Here is a 24,895-nt window from a genome sequence, read left to right on the forward strand (position 1 = left end):
CTCTCCCAGGACTCTGGCTAATAACATCATCCATGATCACCAAACCGTGCATTCCCAGGGCATTAGAGAAGTCATCCTGACAGTCAACCGGATGGTTATATAGTCAAAGTGCAGGAACTTTGACAGCATGATTGCGGTGATGTAGAAATCCTCGGTAGTCAAGAGGGTCCACTCCTGAGGGAGATCCTACCGGTGACGACTGGTCCTCCTGGGCATAAAGGTTGGCCTTATCCTCTCTTCAGCTAGCTGGGGTAGGCTCCAGTACAATTTCTCTCTCTCTCTCTCTCTCTCTCTCTCTCTCTCTCTCTCTCTCTCTCTCTCTCTGTCTCGCTCTCTCTCTCGCTCTCTCTCTCTCTCTTTCAGAGTGTGATGTCATCAGTCAGGGCAGCAGTCAGAGATGACACACACATACACACACACAGACACACACATACACACACACACAGACAGACACACACCCAGAAGGTGGGATTCTGGGACAATGATAGTCATGAGTGGTGATGATAGTGTTGTTGGTGGCGGTGGTGGTGGTGGTCAGGTGGGCAGCAAGGAGATGTGTACTTGGCTCAGCCACCAGATGGCCAGTCTGGTGACACAGTGCCACAGTGACTGAGGGATCTGACTCACCCACTCTCACCCACTCCACAGGGACAATGAGAGAGGACACCCCCACCCCCATCCCCTCTTGTCACAGGAGATTCAAGGGAATCTCCATCTCGTCTTAGTCAAGAAAAACACACACACACTCCACACACAATAGTGGTGGGAAATAGGTGACAAGACGGGTGTTTGTTAACACGGGGGTGGGATGGGTGACATGTTCCAGTGCTTTGCAGTGCGACGGCATAAGAGACAGACAATGGGGCAGCTGAGGAACACAATGACTGAGCTGGAGAGGGTTGTGTGTGTGTGTGGGAGGGAGGGGGGTCAGTGATGTCAGATGTCACTGAGAGAATGGCTGTTCTGTGGAGATAATGGCTGTTCTGATGGCGTCACGCGTATGACATGATCTGAGCTGACCTCTTGTGTCAACCACAATCGATCAAGTCTCTCTAATCGAGCCTTGCCAGTCTATCCTGTCTTAAAAATCTGCACCAGCACTGTCTTATTAAACATCATACCAAACATACTGAAGTTTAGGCTTATATTGTGTATGAGTTCATGATTTCATGATGAAATGATAATGATGTTCATTAAATAAAACAAACTCTACAAGGTTATTTCAAGAAGATTGTACATTCTTTATGTTCTGCACAGTGCGTATCACACAGACATTCTCCATGCAGCGTCCACCTGCAGTCAAGCTAAATATCATTCTGCAGACCTGCCATTTGACCCTTGAATGAGCCAGTCCACACCATCAACTCCCAATCCATCAGTCTACAGGCCTCCTCCATTAAACTATGTCACTATGCATACACAACACATATCGTATGGTTTCCACCAGAGTGAGATTGATTCTATTCGGTTGTTAAGTCGTGACGTGTTTCCGGGTCTAAGTTGGCTGAGACGCTCTCTTCGAAATGCCTCAGTAATAATAATAATTCATTATATTTATATAGCGCTTTTCCGAGGATCAAAGACCCTGACAATATGGGGAAAACAGGAAAGTGCTGTGTCCCTTGTTGTATGAATAGATCCGAGTCAAAAAAAACGATTGAACTGTCATTCTACCGCTGTAGTACACTGGTACTCTGGTGCGGGGAGTTTCTGGTTTGGACCCGGAAATTGCTAAACGTCACGCGTGACGTCAGACTTAACAACCGAATAGAAAGCCGGTCTAATCGAACCTCCACCTTGGCATCAGGTGGTGAGAGCAGGCAGCTTGGTGCCGGAGGGGGGCCGTAGGGAGTGGGTCAGGCCCTGGCCCTGGATCTCCTGTCTCAGCCTCTGCATCTCCACATGCTGTAGCTGGATGATCCGCTCAGCCTCCTCCTCCCCAGAGATACATGCTATGGGGGATGGGGGGGGTTGAAGTATATGTTAATTAAGCAATATCACACGAGAGGGAGTGTGTTATACTGAATATCAGCACAGCTGTGATTCGGTCGTAGGTAGAAGACAATCATAGCCGTGCTGATATTCAGTATAACAGCACGACCTCGAGTGTGATATTGCTTTTATACAACAGTTCTACAGCGCAATTTATTAGTTAACAGTAATAAGTGACAACAGATTATGATTTGTTTGTTTATTTATTTAATCCATTTATTTTGGCTCCGTCAACAAAAAATTGTTCCGCAACTGGACTGTTGCCTAGTAACCTGAACACAAACATCTGCAGGCTAGCTACTTTGATATTAACGGTTATTTCGGAGTGATACCTATAGTTAAAAGTCCCAGTGCTGTTATACTGTATATCAGCACTCATGGAATGCCTCGTGTCCAATCAAATTACTTGGTCTGAACTAACTGTATAATTAGAATTAATACTTCATCTTCATCAGTCATGTTTTACGTAGAGGTGCTGTATGGCTCTGGTTTTATGTATTTTTCACAAGAAAGTGTGTGTGTGCTAAAGTGTTTGCTACTGCAAAAAAAAAGAAAAAAAAGGCCTTTGCTAAAAAATAAATAAATAGTACAACGGTTCATGAATTGAATTAACATTTTGACGTAAAACCCAAAGGCCTTTTTTTCTTTCCTTCAAGTGTTGTCATCTGCATCTACACTGTGAAAGAAGTAGTATCTCATCTGAACAGGATCAAAGACATGCAGGCAAATCTATATGTACTGTATATATGTATGCAGACATGTTTGAGAGGGAGGAGTGGGTGGAGGGGAGGGGAGGGAGAAAAACAGAAAATATTCATGCCTTTTTCAATGTACATGACATCTTCGTCTGCTCAGGACTGAATATGCACTGGACCCTTGAAAAACTCTGCACTGCACTTTATTTATATATATATATATGTAGCACTATCCAATGCACTGTCTGTCCTGTGTTGTCCTGTTTTTGCATTTGTTTTTGTTCATGTATACATGTGAAAAAAGCATAAACGCACCTACTGTAATGCCAAAACAAATTCCTATATGTGTCAGGCATAATGGCAATAAACGTTATCTGAATCTGAATCTTCTATACTGGAATAAAAATTATTATATATATATAAAAAATAAAAATAAAATTAAAAAAATGCAGGTTAACAGTGTGGGCTGTTCTGTTCACCTTTGAGGTCGGAGCAGCTCTGTCTCTTGGCCTTGTGGTCGTTCCCCCCCACCAGACTCTGGTAGTCATGGACCTGGCCCCTCACCACACGGAGCTCCCGCCTAAGGTCATTAATCTCTTTGATCAAAGACACGTTCTCCTGCAGGGAGATCACACTGAATATCAGCAGTTAAACATTCATTGAAATTAATTCATTGAGAGAATCTCCTTCTCCTTTTTTTCTGGAATCTGATCAAGTGAAGTGGAAGATGGAGCTGCTTGCACCAGGAGTGGCATAAAGTCACCCAACAGCAATGTGAAAGACTGGTGGAGAGCATGCACATGAGAGCTGTGATTAAAAATCAGGGTTATTCCACCAAATATATTTCTGAACTCTCCAAGTTAAAACATTAGTATTGTCTTTGCATTAATCGAGGTCTGAAAACACTGCAAATTCTAATACATCATTTAGAAAACTGTGTTGGTCTCTTAGGACTTGTATTAGAGTGGTTTAAATCTAACCCTAAATCTAATCCTAACCCTTATCTAGCTGGTAGGCATTTCTCTGTTGTCCTGGGAGACTCTGTTTCTGATAATGTTGACATCACATGTGGGGTCCCTCAAGGGTCTATTCCTGGTCCCTTGCTCTTCTCCCTGTATATGATCCCATTAGGTGGAATCATCAGAAAACATGGTGTAAATGTGCATAGTTATGCTGATGATACTGAGCTGTACATATCAGTATTGCCTGATAATTCACATGCACTCAGCTCACTGGAGAATTGTCTCCAAGATATAAAACTTTGGATGTCCAAACATTTTCTACAACTAAATCAGGACAAAACTGAGATTCTTGTCATTGGACCAAAACCACAAAAAGACAAAATTGTCGAATACCATGGGAACCTTGCTTTCAAACTGCAAACATGAAGCTAAGAATGTAGGTGTGATTATAGATTCTGACTTAAGCTTTGAGCCTCACATCAAATCTATCAGTACCTCTGTACCACATGTACATTTTATGCACCCAAATTGTGTAATGCACTGCCAGTTTACATTAGGGATGCAACCTCAGCAAATATTTTCAAGTCAAGACTAAAAACCCATATTTTTAATATTGCCTTTAAATGACTAAATAATCAGTCGTTAGTCGTCAAATAAATCATGATTATATAATGATTAAAGAACTTTCAGCTGCAACGTTTGCAGGAAAAGTGCTATAGAAATAAAAGTTATTATTATAAAAAGTTATTATCTCCATCTCCATCTCGGTGCCATGTTCAGATGGTCACAGTAGTGCACTAGTAGGGTGGTGAGAGTCTCTCACCTTCATGATCTTGACGTTGTCAGTCCTGTGGACCTCTGTGTCTTTGGCAAGCTTCCTCTTCAGGGATGCCACGTTCCTCTCCAGGTGCTCCCTCTGACGGCCGTACTCTCTCTGGATGTCTGCGTCCACGCCCACGATGTCCACCTGGAACACACAGACACACACACACATAGATGCCTAGCTGGAGAGCTAGTGAGAACAGGTATATGCCGACTGTACTTCCTGTTTCCTGTCATACTACATAAAGATCAAGACTTCACTCCCTGATATTCCTGGTCCAGACTGTTCATTAAAAAACAATGGAATATATAATGGAAAAGATGTCATATTCCCTTAGAATTCAGGTAGAAAAATTCTAGCGGATCTGGACGAAATGGACAGGATATGTTAAACCTGTACGGTCAGATTTCTGTTGAACTGTTAGAAGAACATCAGAGGGTGATGTCATTTTGTTTATTTTCGAATCATTTTCTATTCTAATCTGTCATATGTAAGATGAAAGCTCCCCAAGTTCACACGCTATGTCTTTTTCTTTTTTCTTTGTTTGTTTTTGTTTTGTTTTGTCTTTACTTTACTTAATATAAAAAAGAAAAAAAGACTTTGGTCATAGGAACTGAAAAAAAAAAAAAAAAAAAAAAGGAATCTCACAATGTTAACATGTACGTATCATGTGTCTTACCACATCACTCTGCTGGACGTAGCGGTCGTACAGCTCTCGTATGCTGTCTTTCAGTCTCTTGGGCTGCTGGATGAAGCAGACGCAGTTGTGGAGGTCCATCTTGAACCTGCGCACCAGAGCCTCTACATCCCTCACCTGTACAGAAGGGCCACAGTGAGTTATGTGGGTTCATAACATAACTCCAGGTTAACACCACTGCCATCTGTCATGACATATTCACACTACATATAGCTGATATAGCACATGACAAGATCATTTAGAAGTGTACCTCCTCGACCAACAATTCGAGCTTTTGATCGCTTGTAGCACGATAGCGAGGAGTTGCGGGTTTGTAGCCTCAAGCCCTTTGAATGTATTGCAACATGTTGCAAAGCTGGCATTTTAAGACTTAGAGCTGCCATTTTAAGACTTAGAGCTGGCATTTTAAGACTTAGAGCTGCCATTTTAAGACTTAGAGCTGCCATTTTGACACATGGGTAACTTGTAGCCCAGTAAGTACATAATAAGACCAGCAAAAAAAGAAAAAGAAATGATGTTATTTAAAGCATAAGAGTTGGCTGTATTATTGACTTATTGACTTATTGAATCCACCCTGGGCTATACTGCACCAAAGACACTCAGACTTTATTTAATCAAGCACGTCTTACTTTAATTAATCCCACCTCATAAATAAACCAGCTCTCTTCCATCCTCATGCTCTCAGTCTCTCCATAATGTACATTATACAACAGTTAGTTCCGACCAAGTAATTTGAGAGACTTTTTAATACTTATTAAGGGTCTTGATTTTCCATCAACTTTTAATACTTTTCAAGACACCGCGGATACCCTGTAATGATGCGGACATCCCTCCCTCCTCCTCACCCTCTGCATCTCCTTGTGCATCTCCTTATCCGTGGCCTTCAGCTTGAGCTTCAGCTCTGCGATGTTGAGCTCCAGCTGCGTGTTCCTCTTGTGGAACTGCTCCAGCTCTCCCTCCATCTAACAGCACAACACGAGGAGAGACATCAGCCTGAGGTGACACACTGCTCACAACAGCATTCACGAATGATGGAGAATATCTGTGTGATATCAGCACTGTACTGAGGAAATAAAGAGAGATAGAGATGTGTGGCTTCTGATCTCAGACTAAAACACAAACAAACACATGGAGGGAGCTGCACTCCTGCTGGATGGGGATTCCTGAGCACTCTTATCACTCTCAAACACAACCCCCACACACGCACGCACGGACACACACACTCACACACACACACACACACACACACACACACACACACACTCTCACACAGACACACACACACACACGACCTCCTGGATCTGCTCCTTCATCTCTTTGATGTCGTTCTCCCTGGGCTCGATCTGTTTCTTCAGCTCTTTGATCTTGTAGTCGAGAACGAATTTGAACTTCTCCAGCTCCTGGTTCTTCTTTTTCAGGTCGTAGATTCTCTTCTCCTGCAGAGCGGGAAACAGGGGGGGGTATTCGGTTAACTATAAAAAAAATAACTCAAACCACTCTGGTTGTCTGACTTTGACTGACTCACTTGTGAGAGGTTATATAGTTTCGTCTGTAATACGACATGCTGTTTTTGCAACAGTGGATAGCTCCCCACACAGTGGTAAGAGGGACGGAGGGAGGGAGGGGTGGAAAGAGGGAGGGAGGGACGGTGGGAGACTGTGTGGGGGGGTTATGGAGAGCTGTAACCTGGATGGACAGAGACCACAGCCAGCCTATCTGCCCCTCGGCCACGCTGCTCGCCCCCCACCTTGTCCTGGATGGTCTCGTCCCTCTCCTGGATCTCCTTCTTCTGCCCCAGGATGTCCTTCTCCAGAGACCTGATCACACCCTGCAGCTTCTGCTGCTCCGCCTTCAGCTTCTCTATCTCCAGGTTCCTGTCGTCTATCTCCTTCTGTAAGCTGCTGAACTGTCATCGTGACAGGAGAGAGAGAGAAGAAGAGAGAGAGAGAGAGAATAGAATAGAATAGAATAGAATAGAATAGAATAGAATAGAATAGAATAGACTTTATTGTGATGGTACAGTTGCCTATACAATGAAATTGTAGTGGTTCTTCTGAAGGTGCAAAAACAGAAAAACGACAAATATTACACACTAGACAAATTAAAAAGCGAAAATGCTATAAAACAAGCTAAGAGACAATGAGGTCCGTGGTGTCATAAGTGCAAATAAAGACAACAATCTTAAGAAAATAAAAACAACTATAAAAGCAAGCTAAAAGACATGAGGTCAGTGGCGTTATAATACTGTAATAATACTGTAAAAATAACACAGCTGGTTTAACTGGGTGCCAATGAGAGATGAGAGAAATTCATGGAGGGAGCGACCGACTAGAAAAGAAGAGAAAACGTTAGGTTAACGGGGGGGGGGGGGGGGGGGGAGGAGAGGCAGCGAAGACGGAGGAGATGTTTCCATGGTGACCGTTGGTCGTCTAGTAAGTTCACTCACTTTCTTCCTCATGATGCCCGTCTCTCCCTTCAGACGCAGGTTGGTCTCCCTCTCCTCTCGTAGTTTCCTCTCGTATTTGATGCGGATGTCCTGGATCTCTCTGTCTCCGTCTTCCTCCATCTGCTTCTTGGACTCCTCAAACTCCCGGACATGCTGCCGAGACTCATCTTGGTTCTAGAAAACACACACACACACGCACACACACACACACACACACACACACACACACACACACACACACACACACACACACATACGCACACGCGCACACACACACACACACACACACACACACACACACACACACACACGGTTTATTCTCACTCACACCAGTTGCATGGGCCAAGTACAGTGTCTATAGAAAGTCATCATACCCCTTAATTTTTCCCCACATTTTGTTGTGTTATATACTCAATTTAAAATGGATTAAATAAAACACACACAATACCCCATAATGACAGAGTGAAAACAAGTATTGTTTTGGGTGTGAATACTTGAGGACACATGAGGTATTTCTGTGTTCCAATTCGAATAAATGTTGTTTGTTTGTTTTTTGTTTTCACTTTGTCGTTGTATTGTGTGTGGATTGATGACCTTGTTTTTAAAAAATGTAATTAATTTTAAATTGAAAAAGTGGAAAAAAGTGAAGGGGTATGATGACTTTCTGTATCTGTATACAGGCACTGTATCAAGTCTCAGGTTTTGTGAAAAAGGTAGCCTATGACTACATCCACGCAACAAAACCTTTAGCTGTCGGTTCATGACTGCACAGCACTATTGAGGCCACTGTGAAATTACCACTTCACCAAAAGGCCACTTTATTTCCTTGTCATTGTGGGAATACTTTTTTGTTTACTTGCGTTGCTTTATTATTACTGTGTTACTGTTGTATTTTTTCCCTGTATCTGATGGCTGTAATGTCAATGTTGAGGAACCAAAGCCACATAATTGTACTCTTGTGTACATGTGATAAAAGCGATTCTGATTCTGACCCGCCCCACCACCGTCCTTCTAGTTCCCTCCTGACCTGCCCCAGCATCGACATCTTCTCCTGCAGCTTGGCCTCGTAGAAGAGGGTGAGATCCTCCAGGGCGCGGCTCTTGCCGTCTTCCGTGGCCTGCAGGTGGCGTTCGTAGTCCTCTTGCATACGCTGGGACTTTACCTGCAGCTCCTGGTGCTTCTCGTACTCCTGCATCAGCTTCTGGTTACTGGTGGACTCTGTGAAGAGCAACAGATTCACTCTGATTTCGGAAAAAGACGCTTCCACCTGAAAGCGACTTACAGTGCACGCACACATTTGTCAGCAAGTATGGTATATGCCCATAGCTGAATGTATATCCATATCTATATGTATTGTGTGTATTGTATGTATTGTGTGTTCGGATAGATCCATACAGTACGTTATTGTATAGCCTACACAGTTTGATTCTATGTAGAAGGTTTTATTGAAGGTCAAAGATGTCATAAGGAGGTAAGGACTCATAGGTGTTCTATGTAGCATTTGCATTTCTACAAAAGAGTGAACGTTACGCAGTGATTTCTCTCACCGAAATCCTGCTGTTCTTTGGAGTGTTTCTCCCCCACCTCCCCCATGGCCTCCTGGTGGCTCGTCTCCATCTTATCCTTCTCCGTCTTCAGAACCTACAGGACGACATATGGGCTGATACCTCCAACAAAGGTTTCACTTATAGGACAAAATGCACTGAATAAATTGCAAACAGTGTATGTGTGGTGTAATTCAGACCACTCTCAACTCTCAACAATAAACAATCTACACAATCCAATTTAGAGCAGTTTCGAAGTCTCAAGCTATTTCATTTCGTATCAGGAGTCGTCAGTATAAAAAAGGCGCTATGTAAGTGCATTTACCATTTAACAATAGCTGTGATTTCCACAGCAGGGACGTGTGCAGGCCAAGACCAACTGCTTTTCCACAGTCACTCCCAGGCTCCAACAGGGCTTAACACTAGAACTCCATGTATGTCTGGTGCTTAACACTAGAACAGCCGTGCCTTTTTACCCTCTAAAAGAGCCGCCTCGGGGGTCAAATGATCCCCTCTTTACAATGCTCAAGCTGCTATTTACACACATGCTCGAGTTGATTTGAATAGCGCTCAAACTTAATAGCTTACAAATAAAATGCTACACTAAGTGCTTACGTTATCAGAACCTCTTGGGAAACCAGAGGATTTGACATTGTATATGTCTCCATATAATTCACCACCTTACCAACTGCAGAATGTAAACAAACTGAAGATCATATTCAGGGCGGAACTAGAAAATGAGGGTTAGGGTTAGTAAGGCTTGGCACACACTGGCCCCCCTGGTCATAAAGCGGCTATTGAGAAGTCAGTTGACCTGGGTTTTGGTCTTGAGCGACTCCATCTGTTGGATGAACTTCTCGGAGAGCTCTTTGATCTTCTCGTTGTAGTTCATGTCCTTCAGACGGAGCTGGTACTCGTTCTCCATCTTCAGCTCCTCCACCCGTGTCTTCAGCTCCAGCATGATCTGGTTCTGAGCCGAGGGGAGAAACGTGAAGTGTATTATTCTCACACAAATGCACACACACATGCACGCATGCACCCACACACACACACACACACACACACACATATATAAACACACACTATAACACTTGTTAATATACACCTACTACAACACATTAAAAAAGCAAGTGAACGCACACACGCCCGCTCACACACACACACACACACACACACACACACACATACACACACACACACACACACACCCACACACATATATATAAACACACACTATAACACTTGTTAATATACACCTACTACAACACATTAAAAAAGCAAGTAAACACACACACGCCCGCTCACACACACACACACACACACACACACATATAAACACACACTATAACACTTGTTAATATACACCTACTACAACACATTAAAAAAGCAAGTGAACGCACACACGCCCGCTCACACACACACACACACACACACACACAGACACACACACACACACACACACACACACACACACACACACACACACACAAACACACGCCCTAGTACCTTCTCCTCCAGGTCAGACTTGGTGATGAGGATCTCCTCAGTGTAGGCGATCTCCTTGTCTCTCTTCAGGCTCCTCCCTTCCTTGTCGATGACCTTCCAGATGAGCAGACAGCCATCCTCAGACGCAGTCAGAAGGTGTTGGTCATCAAACGTCATCACCATCTGAGGAGAGAGACACATTCACCTGTAGTCCTTCACTGAGCATCCGAAGACCGTGACATGCCGGGGGTGATCTTATCGGATCCGTTCGATCACGGGAGGCTGTTGGAGGTAGGAATCAGAGGACGGGCTCATTGTAATGCAGGGGAACGGAACCGGGAATGGTATCAAACATGTGTGTTTTGATACCATTCTTCTCCATTCTGTTTCATACATTACCAACGAGGCAATCCTCCGATTCCTACCTCCATCAGCCTTCATTGCGTCAGAGGATCAGTTAATAAAGAACCGCATAGATAGACAGAAAAGTCATGCCTATATAATCCAAAAACAAGCTGACTTTACCAGTGATGATAAGACTGGGCATTGCCAGGATGGGAGGATAATTAATCCTCTTACAGGTTAGTGTGTTCTGTCCCAGTTGACCTGTGCTCACAGTGTCATGTTCTGGTCCAACCCACCTTGGTGACGGGGCCAGAGTGGGCCTGGTACTCGGTCCAGTCCTTCTGAATGGGTAAGGGGTACTTGATGGCCCTGATGGTGCCGATGGAGGTGCCGGCGAAGAGCATCCTCCCGGAGCGGGACATGGCGATGGTGGTGTAGACCACGTCCTCCGCAGCCACCTCCCTGAGGATCTGACAACAGTTCCCCCCCCCCCCCATTGGTGGAAAGGACCAGGAGACTGACACCCAAATACTACAACATACACCTATTCTAATCAGAATCCACCTTCCATTGATCCAAAGTTGAAACAATTATCTCAGATAATAATAATAATAATAATAATAATAATAATAACACTTTATTTATATAGCACCTTTGTAAAACAATGTTACAAGATCACCTCCATTGGCACCATCAGAGTACCAGATAAAAACCCTAACTCTAACCCTAACCAAAATATAAGTAGAAACAGTAAAACAAGGACACATTCAAGAGGGCCGCATCAATTTCTTAAGAAGAGATTTAACAGAGAGTACTGATCTTGCTAGCCTAATATCCTCAGGTAGGTCATTCCAGAGCCGAGGGCCCCTAATGGCCCTAATGGCAAAGGCACGGTCACCTTATCACTCCCGTCTAGACTCCGGAACGGCCAGAAGGGCCATGACTGAGTACCTCAGGCCGCCTAATGAGAGCCTACTCTAACGGATGCACGCTAAGTATAATCATGAATACAACCACACAGTTCCACAGCCTTTCCAGCCTATTATGTTTTATACTGTGTGATGATTTGTTTTATTCATTTTATGTTTCCATCGAGGACCACTTTGGAAATAAGTGTTTTAAATAATGCTTTCAAGTGCCATCCTCTGGACATTACTTAGTGTCATGATGCGTAAATGATTCTATTGTAAATTCCTAGTAAAAATCAAATCAAATCAAATATTCATGTATAAACACAGTAGAACACTCCCAGATGAACTCCCTCACCTGACAGTCCTGGATCTCCTTCAGGGTGCAGTCTGTCCCCACAGCGAAGATGGTCTTGGCGTCAGGGGAGATAGTCACTCCTGTGTAGCTGCAGGACTTGAGGACACTTTCCGACTCCCGCTTGCCGCTCAGGGTGTTCCACTCGTACACGGCTCCGTCCATCCCGCAAGACACCAGGCGACTGTCGTCCGAGCTCCACACGATGGCCCGCACCTGTGGCCATACCGAGATGAAGGGTTTCAGATGTGTTAAAGGTTCCCAGGTAGACACTGAGGTAAGGTGTTCAATAGCCGGCTTTCCAGGGCTTACGACCTGTGTAACAGTGCGTGATAAGGACAAATGGCTTTTCAAAGGTCACTCTCGGGCTTCAACAGGGCGTACTCTGAGCTTATTCTGTGCTTAAAACTGTTAGTTACTGTTAAATGCTATATTCTGATTCAGCCTGGTTGTAAGGCAGGTAATGCTAACCCAGCGCTAGTTCAACAGACCGTAGTAGACTTCAGACACAAAGAGACACAGAGTCAAAAGAGCTCAGTTTTCTTGCGCAAGGAGAGCGATTCAGAGAGACCGTGTTAAGGGTCAGTCAAAGTCGATCTGGTCTTTCGCTCTTCCAAGTCAGCCTTTATTGTAACACGAATGGAAAAGGGGCAGGCAAAGCACCGCGTTAATATAAACAGTTTCATGGGAAAGCACCTTAACATAAACAGTTTCATTGGAATGTTCAGCTTAACATATACATTCTCATGGAAATGTACAGCTTAATATAAACAGTTCCATGGAAATGTACAGCTTAAATATAAACAGTTCCACCGCTGGGCTCCTGGATAACACAACGCCAGGAAGCGGAGGCCCGATAAGGAGTGGAAAGATGAGCAAGAGAATACACAGCCCAACTCTATCATTTAACATTTATGAAAACATCGTCTTAACCCTAACAAAAACTGTACCCCCTTGGTCCTTATGATGCCAAGCGGGGCTGAGAGCGAGGTTGAGGGCGAGGTTGAGGGCGAAGGCAGGAGATTCAGTCAATCAATCAAATGCGCAGCATTTTTTCCATAGACAAAATGTCACAAAAAGAACAATACTAAACGTTATAAACCATAAACACAATACAAACAATATGAACTAACACTGAATCACAGACAGATAGAACCGGACTCCAAGTGCTTTTAGTTGGCTAGCGAACTTGGTGGGTGGCAAGCATAATTCAAGTTAGCTCGCTATAACTACACAATGACATTTATTTAGTATAGTGCTTTTTTACAAATAAAATTGCCATAAACTGCTTAAAGTACCAGAACCTGTTGGGAAACTAAAGGATTTGAAATGTTTTTTCTGGTGTCTCTGACTTCGCCATCTTATGAACTGAATAACAATGTAAAAAAAAACAATACTCTGGGGCTCCAGTCTAGAAATCCCAAACGGGCTTATTCATAAGACCCGAAGCACGGGGCTTTGAGCGCTAGCCGGCCGCAAGCACTGTTGGCAAGCACTGGCACCGCTAGCGAAAACGGCTTTCTGGAATGTTCTGGAGTGTTATAACTGAACCTGTGACCCTCCTATGTCTCTTTTACAGCAGGTCTTTCACCTTCCCATTGTGGCCCTTCAGGTTCAGGAGGTTCTCAAATGTTGTTGCGGAGTAGATGTGGATGACGTTCCCGTTGACGGCAGCAAACATGTGTCCCCCGTGGCTGAAAGCACACTGGGGATAGAGAAAAAGCAATATGACACATATTGGTTTGACATCGCAAAGCTTGCAACACTTAAGGCACGCACAAACTGAACAAACAAACACACACACACACACACACACAGACACACACAAACAGACACTGACACACACGCACACGCATACGCACACACACACAGACACACACAGACACACACAAACAGACACTGACACACACGCACACGCATATGCACACGCACGCACACACACACACACACACACACATCCCCTACCTCTCTGCAGCCCCGCACAGTGAGCTCCTTGAAGGTCCTGAGGTCGTCTATGAGCAGGTTCATGAGGCGCAGCTTGTCAGAGAAGCCCACCAGCAGGAAGAGGCCGGAGGGGTGCAGGGCCACGCTGAAGGCCTCCTCCTGGAACTCCTTATACAGCTCCAACACACTGACACAGTCAAGACACACAACAACAACACATATGGATTGAATACTGTGTTTCAATGCATTTAAGATTTGATTTTCTGTGGCCTGGGGTGGTCCAGTGGTCTAGCACCACGGTCTACAGTGCACACATATGCCCATGTCGGCATGGGTTTGAATCCAGCCCATGCCCTGCTGACATGTCCTCTCTTCCTACTTTCCAGTCTGTCTTCACTATCTGTCCAATAAAATGAAAAAAATATGAGTGGGACTGCCCCACTCAGAAAGAGAAAAAAAGATTACATTTTCTTTTACAAACACAGTCTTTTCGACAAATGGATGGACTTCACATGGCATGTACTGTAATCGTATCGGTGGAAAAAATGGGGTATACACAATACTGCATATTCCTAGTATTTAGTCAATGAAAAAGAAAAGGCCTAGATTTGTCGCAAACAGTCGAACATGTGACCTCTGGCTTGCCAACACACATGACCTTCTCCTCAAATACCCTACCTAGCTATTAGACAGCACGGTAGGGGGTATTTGAACTTGAGGAGTGAGTATACAATCTCAGCTCGGTACCACAGGAATAGTTGAGACGATCTCTTACTTGGTTTCGATGTTCCAGATGCGTACAGAGTGGTCCAGGGAGCAGGTGGCGACGATGGGCTTGCGGATACAGATGGACAGGCCCGTGACGACGTTGGAGTGGAAGGAATGGGACAGGTACTCAAAGTGAGCTTGCTCCCCCTAGTGGAGAACATATGTAGGTTAGAGAGGTGGTTTTCAAACCTCTCCTCGGGGACCCCCGGCCGCTCCACATATTTGATCTGTTCCACCACCACCAGCACAAATCATAATTGCTTTGTACTTAGATTAGTTGAATCAGGTGTGCCAGTGGTGGAACATATCAAATATGTGGAGCGGCTGGGGGGTCCCCGAGGAGAGGTTTGAGAACCACTGGGTTAGAGCTCAAATGACAGGTATGAGCCTGGGTCTGAATTCTCCTAAAATGCCTTTATCTGTCAGGAGAAACTAACAGGTGTAAGTACTCCACCTAGAGGTTTCAACACCCAACTACTCTCAATAATGAACGGGGCAATACATGAGAGAATGAAGGAAGGAAGGAAGAAAGAAAGGAGGAATGAAATGAGGTCTGGAGGGACTGAAGGGAGGAAGGAAAAGTAGAAGAAAAAAAAGCAGCAGGAATGAAAAGGAAAGGTAAAAGCAAGAGAGGCAGGTAATGAAAGGAAAAGTAGAATAAAGAGAGGCAGGTATGAAAGGAGGGAATGAAGTAAAGGAAGGAAGGAAAAGGTTGTGTCCAGACCCTCAGATCTAGCATAGTGACTTATCCTCATCCTTATCCTGACCTTGCTCATCTCAGCAGAAGACAGGGTGATGCTGTAGAGCTGGCCACGGTCTGTGCTGGTGACCAGAGTCTCCTCTGAGGGGCTGACACACAGGGTGACTATCTCCTGAAGCTCTGCATGGCTGGGTTCGTAACTGGACAGATCTGGAGGGATCTGACACACACACACACACACACACACACACACACACACACATATAAACATACACCATAATACTGCTTAATGCTTAATATACACCTACCACAACACATACATACACACACACATAAACATACACAACACTTCTTAATATACACCTACTTCAATACACAAACACACACAAAGACACACCCATAGAAACATACACTAGAACACTTCTCAATATACTACAACATGTTAAAAATGCAAGTGAACACACACGCACGCACGCTCACACACACGCACACATACATTGCAAATGCACGGAAAAACTGCACACATATTAAACATGACCGCCCCAATGGTCACCTCAGTTCTCAAACGAGCTACGTTGCCATATCTACGTACCCGTATCTCTCTAGTCTTCTTGTAGTTGTCCTTCTCCTCCGTCTTCTCAAACAGACACACGGCCCCTGGGCCAGCAGAGCAGGCGAAGCCTTTAGAGAAGGCCGTGATGGCTGTGACTCTGGGTAGGAGGGTAGGTGCTCCCTCTACCTTGGTGTCCTCTGGTGTCCTCTTCTCTATTTGTCTGTGCAGTGTAAGGCCATTGTTAATAATCTGAGTGATGTAGGCCTACCAACATAGAGTAGTTTTAGTGGTAGGGACTGCTACTTACACTACACCCTTATGCACTATTACTGTCACTATTTATTATTATTACTATATTATTTATTATTACTATTATTGTATTGATGATTTGTTGATTATTGTTGATTGTTGATCGAGGAGAAAAATTTCCAAAGCGTTTCACTATATCAATTACGGCTGTTTACGATGGACGTGACAAATTATACAATTGGATTCGATTCGATTTTGGATTTGATTTGTGACCTCCTGACCTGTCGTTCTCCTGATCGGCCGGCTTGCTGGTGACACTCATCTCCCAGCGCAGGTCACCTGACTCAAACACCAGCAGCTTGCCCGTGTCCGTGCCGGCAATTACCCGGTCCTCAGACATCCAGGCGTGGGACAGGATGTTCTGGGCCTCCAGCTTCAGGAAGTTGGACTGCTTCAGCGCCCCCTCGGCATAGCGGAAGAGCTTAAACACACCGTTGCCGCTCACACACACCTGAGTGTTATCCTGGGGGTTGAAGCTCACCTGCGGAGTGATCGGAATGCGTTTATAAATACATGGTATAAAAAAAGGATGTCATTCAAATGTCTGTGGCTGTGTTCCAAAATACGTTCTTGCGCTCTCTCTAGAGAGCATCAGCAGCTAGTCAATACATTTGGACTGACTGAGTTCACCTGCCCTGGTCATTTAGTGATCGTTAGTCGTTAGAGGGGCTGCAAGCCTGCTAGTCTTCAGCAATTACTGAACCATCATTAATTAATCAGAGAGCAACAGCCTCTGCAACAGACTCATGACACAAAGACAAGGGAGTCTCTCTGTGGGAGTCCATCAAGGAAGGCCTGAGAGGAAGGCCAGGGCACCAAGAATACTAACTATCTTCTCTTGTCTTCCTTTTTGATTGTTCTCTTGTCATATTTCTCTATATATTTCTTTTTTCTATACCCTCTCGTCACAACCTACGTACCCTGTCCCCCACCTCCCTCTCTTCTTCTGTCTTATCCTCCCTACCCTCTGTTGAATCCTTCTCCCTTCTACTACCCCCCAGCACTGTGTCTCCTGAGACACCTGCTTTCCCCTATACTGTGTCTCGTAAGATTTCTTACTTCCCCCTTGTACTGTTTCTCTAGTGTCAATATTAAAAAAAAATATAATAATAATAATTATTTCTTCTTCTATCACGACGACTGCCAATGGCCCCTGGCCTGAACTGGATTACTCTTCCTGCTACAACTAGTGAATTGATGATTCACTTGCTTAGTCAAATGTATCGTTGGTAAGTCGCTTTGGAATAAGGCGTCTGCTAAATGCCAAAAATGTAAATGTGTGTGTGTGTTGTCACACTCTGTTCTCTCGGCTTCTAACGGGCAGACGGTACCGAAGCATCCAATCCCAGACCAACAGGTTTCGGAATAGCTTCCCCCCCCTTCCCTCCTGCTCAGTAACATTGCACTCCACTGACACTCTGCACTCTACTCTTTACTGCTGCTACAAAACAATATGTATACAGATTTTTATTTTTATATATATCTTTTTTTTTTTTTACAGTTTATTACTGTTGATGTTTATATTTAATCTATTATACCTATTACAATGTATTGTTAATGTTGTTTGATGTTGTAGAGCTGCTTTGCCTCAGACATTCCGTTGCATTGTATACTTGTATTCAATCCGATGACAAATAAACAAGACTTTGACAAGGAGCAGAGGCCTTGCTGTCTAACCTGGTATATAGAGTTGCTGTCTAACCTGGTATATAGAGTTGCTGGCTCCGCTGGTCTTCACTGAGGCTATGAGCTTCTGCTTCTCCCACATCCAGTAGAACAGCGTCCAGTCTGGGCCTCCCGCCTGGCCTATCAGGTACTTGGAGTCCGGGGAGAAGGCCATGCAGACGAACTCCTGCACAGGGACGTCTCCTCCGCTCAGCACCTTCCTCTTCCTGCTCTGCTCATGCTGGAGGTCGTAGATCGTAACAGTGCCCTTCTCACCGCGCTCTGATACCGCCAAGTAGCGGCGGTTCGCACTGATGGCCAGAGCCTGCATGCCCTGACTCTTCTCTGTGCCTGGTGGCGGGACAACATGCAGTATTACGTGACTGTGTGTGACACTGTGTGTGTGTGTGTGTATATATATATGTGTGTGTATATATACGTATATATATATATATATATATATATATATATATGTTACGGTACATGTGGGTATACCGTACATGTGGGAAAACTAGGGTTAGGGTTAGGTGCTACGGTTAGGGTTAGGGTTAGGATTAGGGTTAGACATGCCAGCATGTACCAAGTCGACGTAGCACCTAACCCTAACCCTAGTTTTCCCACATGTACCGTATTCCCACATGTACAGTAACATATATGTATATATATATATATATATACACACACACACAGTGTCATATATTATATATACAGTATATCATATACGTATATACAGTATAATATAATATACAGTGGGGTGCAAACATTTGGGCACCCCTGGTTTAAATGTCTGTTACAATTAATCTCCAAGAATCTTGCTTTATGTGATGAAATGTGTCATGTTTAACTTTGTACCATTTAGTTAGGGTTTACTTCTTTTCACTTAGATATTAATTGTCAAAAAGGCATTTTGACTAGGGGGGTGCCCACATTGTTGCACTCCACTGTATAATTCCAATGCATCCGTGAAGAGCCGGATATCAGTATCACTCAGGCTATCCAAGACATGGGGGGGGGGGGGGGGGCAACTCTACCTGGAATGAACCTCTGGCACCTCTGGTCGATGTTGTAACGCACGCAGTTGTTCCCACATGGGAATATGACCGTTTGCTCATCGAAGTAGCAGAGGTTATTTCTCACACCTGTTCTCAAACCAAAGATGTAGTGGGACTGGGCTACAACAGCAGCCATGGTTGGTCCTTATGTTCACCTGTCTCTGTCTGTATGATAAAACAAGCATACATATATGTTCAAACCCATCCTTTTAATATTGCATTTAAGTTACAAAATTAAAATAATTAAATTAAGATTATATAATGATTAAAGCACTTTGAGCTGCAACGTTTGCAGGAAAAGCGATATACAAATAAAGTTATTATTATTATTATTATTATGAAGTAGCTTTAAACAAACCTTTTCGACCACCGTCTCAATTTCAAAGACACCACACGTACACTACTAGCAGGGGTTTCGGGTTAGCTTGCTAGCTAATGTCCTTATAATAATAATACTAACTTTAACATCTGGATTGCTCCTTTGAACACGGTTCGGATGTTTAGACTAGTGCCATTCTAAAGTCTTCTAAAGGTTTTCTGTTGTTGATGTTTTCTTTGCAGGATGTGTGTGTGTTCGTTCAGCGTGTGTGTGGTTACCAAGGATACATGATGCCGAAGTGATACCATAGCAATGAGGTTCCTGCACCATCCCAGCTGGACCACTGGGCGGCGCTGCTGCTGCAGTACTGAAATATACCAGAGGTGCATTCACCTTCATGCTGATGACGTAGATTTGATATCAACATTATTATATCAATTACATTTTGGTTAAACAAAACTGTATGTGTCACTACATTGGTGTGCTGACCAAGACCAGAAGGAGAGCTCTCCGACTACCACAGAAGTTAGGATCTCTGCAGTGTTGCCTGTCGTTGTAGAATAGATGAGAAGAATAGACGATTATTTTGTTGGTTTACGAATCATAATACCAAAATATTATTAATAATAATAATAATACATAATAATCATAATCATAATAATAATAATAATAATAATCATAATAATCATATTATAATAATAAAATACACATCCAGCGCTACCTCAGGTGCGTGTGCTGGTGAACTTCTGCTGGACTTTCTGTTGAGTCTTCCCTACTGGAAGCGTTTCTGTTCATACTCGACTGCGGAGCTGCTACAACCAAGTTTGCCTTCCAATAATATATGTGTGTGTGGGTCTCCTATGGTTGTCTAGTGGTGATGTTAGGATTGACTGTGTGTACCCTTGTCTAAATGTAAGGGGTCTCCTATGGTTGTCTAGTGGTGATGTTAGGATTGACTGTGTGTACCCCTTGTCTAAATGTAAGGGGTATGCTATGGTTGTCTAGTGGTGATGTTAGGACTGACTGTGTGTCCCCTTGTCTAAATGTAAGGGGTCTCCTATGGTTGTCTAGTGGTGATGTTAGGATTGACTGTGTGTAGGAGAGAGAGAGGTAGAGAGAGAGAGAGAGGTAGGAGAGAGAGGGAGAGATACGCCACCACAGCACTTTGCATCTATTCTAAGAACTCTTCAATAGCAGCGCTGATTTTCAGAAAACTTTATGAACAGGCTTAGAACATGAACTGAACTGTGATAAATAACATCAAACTCAAACTGTAAAACAGATAAAAGAACTCAAACAATTCAATATAACATTTTCCTAAAATAGAGGACTTATTTTGCATATGATTTCATGTTGCTTTTCTTTTTTCTTTTTTTGAATCTTCCTTAGTGAGATTCTCAAAAACACTATATTGTCACTAACAGTCCAGAATTATTGTAAAAATTGTTCAATTATTGTACATTTAATATTTTCTATTGTACATTTTAAAAGTTCATTGAGGTAGGGGGGGGGCAGTTCCATGGATGCACTGGTGGGTGAGGAGGGAGACCTTGAATTCTATTCTGAGGGAGACGGGGAGCCAGTGAAGTGATTTGAGGATGGGGGTGATGTGATCATATTTGCACACCCTCATCAGGATCCTAGCAGCGCTGTTCTGGATGTATTGAAGTTTCTGGAGGAAGCTGCTAGGAATCCCGATGAGGAGTGCGTGTTTCAGAACAACAAAAAACACACTAAACAGTGTAAACAATAAATACAATACAGAGAATATGTTCTAACATCAAGCCATAGACCTCCAAAACTAAGCCAAGGAATATACTACTGCAGTAACCCAGATGTATTTAGAGCTACACAGCAGGGAGCAAGATGGTGAATGTGAGGGGTCTTATATGGTCTCTTGAGATGAAGAGGTATCGATGTATAAGTTTCCCACAGAGCTCTCCTCAGACCCTTGACTGCCTATGGGATGCCCACCTGCAGCAAGAGAGGGGAAAGAGACAGCAGTGGTTATTGTGACAAGAAAAAATACTCATGACATTTGTAAAAACCTGAGTATTGTAGCATTGTTTTGAAAAACATTCTCAGTTGAGACTACTGAAGAAATGCTCTACTGCTGCATTCTGTCCATCACTGTGTCTCTGTCCCCCAGCTAGAGGCTACAGCCACTCAGCCAAACCCACCTGCTCCGGGCTCTCTGTCCTCTGGGTGACAGGGCTGCTGTGGTGGCTGTCTCTGGCCCACTTCCTCCTGGTAGCCCCCTGGAGAAACGAAGGGGTGTGGGGCAAAGAAGGGCACTCTGCCATCCTGAGAGTAACACAATAACACATTCACTTACTGTACAACCTGATGTCCGTCTTTTCAAATGATCATGTTATGAGTGTTAATGATCACAACAATTATCTATAGACAAACATCACCACTATCAATCAATCAATCAATCAAATGTATTTGTATAGCACTTTTTACATAGACGTGTCACAAAGTGTTTCAGAACAACAAAAAACACACTAAACAATGTAAACAATAAATACAATACAGAGAATATGTTCTAACATGAAGCCATAGACCTCCAAAACTAAGCCAAGGAATATACTACTGCAGTGGTGGACTCAGGCTGTTTGAAGGGCAAAAGAAAAAAAGTGCACCTACTGCACAACATGGGACCCCATCAGTGCACATGGTCAAGTTTAGACCATTGGAAGGGCAGCTAATAGGGCACATCCTCTAATTTCACCACTCAAAAGGGCACTTTAGTGCGACGTTTTTCAACTATGGGGGCACATGGTAAAATGTAGACCAAATGAAAGGCTTTTAAGTGCGCCTTATAGTGCGGAAAATACGGTACTACTGTATATTGTCACTGAGTGAAGTTTGCCTGCCAGGAGCTAGGATTGTGGAGGGCATACTTACATGGGTTGGCCCAGGCTCTGGAGGAGGGTAGTGCATAGCGCCATGGGGGAAGTGAGGGAAGCCCATTGGGCCGTCGTTGTCTCTGCCCGGGGGCGGATATGGCATGTTCACCAGGATGGCTGGGCAGGCAGCGTAGGTGTTGAGGTAGTGCGGGAAGAACTTGAAGGGCAGTGGCATGGCCACCATTTCCCGTCTGTAACCCTCTCTCTGGGCCACCTCTGCCATGACAAAGTCCACAGGGAAATGGGAGGCATCTAAGGGAATAGATAAGGCACAGACCTACATCAGCTATCATGCACACATTTTCTCATTTGTTTTGATATGAAAACAAGCACAAATGCACCTCATAAAGACAGTTAAAAGCGGTAATCAGTAATGATATAGGCTATTACTGTATTGTTTATGTTTTTGTCAACATAGGAGATTTGTTTTTTGTTTTTTAACAAATGATAGACTGCACTACAGCTTCATTGCTGCTCTTAATGAATTCCTTGAGAGCACACAGGGATTAAAGCAACGCTTTTTTTTTCCTTCCGTGCGCAAAGCGTGCGTGAGATTTTCCGTTCTACGTTCTAATGCTTTGACTTTTCTTTCGAAAAATGTGAACACATTTCCGCGTTGTATAAAATCAATGACACATCGCTAGTCAACTAACACGGCTTGTTTTGTGAGCCTGCTAACAATGTAAAGTAGTGTTCTAGTTAACTAGGTAACAATGTAATGTAGTGTTCTAGTTAACTTGATTGATTGATTGATTGAAAACTTTATTAGAAGATTTGCAGAAGTAGGTACATGAAAGTACATATTACATACAAGGTCAACTAACAGGATAAAAACCCAAGAAAGCCACTGGCTTATTTCAATTGGGGTCCTTGATTCTCAATTCATCGTTACATGTAAGACAGACAGAAAAACTAGTACTATCTACAAGATAATACAGACAAATAACTATTACTAGGTAACAATGTAAAGTAGTGTTCTAGTTAACTAGGTAACAATGTAAAGTAGTGTTCTAGTTAACTAGGTAACAATGTAAAGTAGTGTTCTAGTTAACTAGGTAGCAGTCCAATCCATTTCGCTGCAGTATTTTGGCTTGACTAGCGAGTTTGTGTTGTGATTCTCAACAACGTTGAAACGTAGTTTCACCCTTTTCCATAGTTTTGAATAATAAATGTGTGGACTGACGATGTAGCGCAGCCTAACTTATTCTAATTATTATTTAACACACTTTTATCCTGATAATTATTCCCCCCCTCCTCCCAGACTGACATGGTCACATTATTATTGGATTGGTTGTTTGCGTGCCGGGTGAAGTTAGCTAAACATTTAACCTGCTAGCTAGCAAGAGAAACATCATGTCACTCTCCAAAGGTCTAAAGAGGAAAGTTGACGGTGAAAACAGGGCATTTAAAGAGGAATGGACAGCGAACTATACGTTCATCCTACCTGGTTTCATCAATGCAAAGCCGTTGTGAGACTCACATTTTACGTGCTCACAATGAATGTTCCCTTCCACCTATACATGCGAGTCGTCCTTTTCGTCAATGAATGTGATAAAGACGCACTAGAGGAATCGATTGGTGCATAAAAACCTTGAGAACTGCCGGATTAAAGTGACGTCCATAATAATAATAAATAATATTAATACATTAGACTTATAGCGCTTTTCTAGACACTCAAAGACGTCCATATCACCAGATAGCCAACAAATAGTGACCGATGGGAGATGCCAGTTTTCTCATTAAGTGAGATTTAATAATACTCATGACATTTGTAAAAACCTAAGTATTGTAGCATTGTTTTGAAAAACATTCTCAGTTGAGACTACTGAAGAAATGCTCTACTGCTGCATTCTGTCCATCACTGTGTCTCTGTTCCCCAGCTAGAGGCTACAGCCACTCAGCCAAACCCACCTGCTCCGGGCCCTCTGTCCTCTGGGTGACAGGGCTGCTGTGGTGGCTGTCTCTGGCCCACTTCCTCCTGGTAGCCCCCTGGAGAAACGAAGGGGTGTGGGGCAAAGAAGGGCACTCTGCCATCCTGAGAGTAACACAATAACACATTCACTTACTGTACAACCTGATGTCCGTCTTTTCAAATGATCATGTTATGAGTGTTAATGATCACAACAATTATCTATAGACAAACATCACCACTATCAATCAATCAATCAATCAAATGTATTTGTATAGCACTTTTTACATAGAAGTGTCACAAAGTGTTTCAGAACAACAAAAAACACACTAAACAATGTAAACAATAAATACAATACAGAGAATATGTTCTAACATGAAGCCATAGACCTCCAAAACTAAGCCAAGGAATATACTACTGCAGTGGTGGACTCAGGCTGTTTGAAGGGCAGGGGCGAAAAGAAAAAAAGGGCACCTACTGCACAACATGGGACCCCATCAGTGCACATGGTC

General features: G+C 43.5%; 1 protein-coding gene across 1 annotated transcript; it reads right to left on the reverse strand.

Moving 5' to 3' along the window:
- Window positions 1-1,803: 1,803 nt before the first annotated feature.
- cfap57 (cilia and flagella associated protein 57) lies at window positions 1,804-19,379 on the reverse strand (the record flags this gene model as incomplete). The annotated part of the gene is made up of 22 exons (XM_080543235.1): window positions 1,804-1,952; window positions 3,167-3,305; window positions 4,473-4,616; window positions 5,152-5,286; window positions 6,015-6,131; window positions 6,462-6,605; window positions 6,917-7,075; window positions 7,616-7,789; window positions 8,643-8,833; window positions 9,163-9,256; window positions 9,974-10,129; window positions 10,666-10,827; window positions 11,286-11,459; window positions 12,256-12,468; window positions 13,844-13,957; window positions 14,218-14,383; window positions 14,972-15,111; window positions 15,732-15,884; window positions 16,257-16,437; window positions 16,748-17,007; window positions 18,229-18,542; window positions 19,223-19,379. 22 exons carry the CDS (start codon window positions 19,377-19,379, stop codon window positions 1,804-1,806), a joined length of 3,636 nt encoding a protein of 1,211 aa, XP_080399361.1.
- Between the last annotated feature and the right edge of the window lie 5,516 nt (window positions 19,380-24,895).

The sequence above is a fragment of the Nansenia antarctica genome, assembly GCF_963989245.1.
Source record: "Nansenia antarctica genome assembly, chromosome: 12".
Lineage (NCBI taxonomy): Eukaryota > Metazoa > Chordata > Actinopteri > Argentiniformes > Microstomatidae > Nansenia > Nansenia antarctica.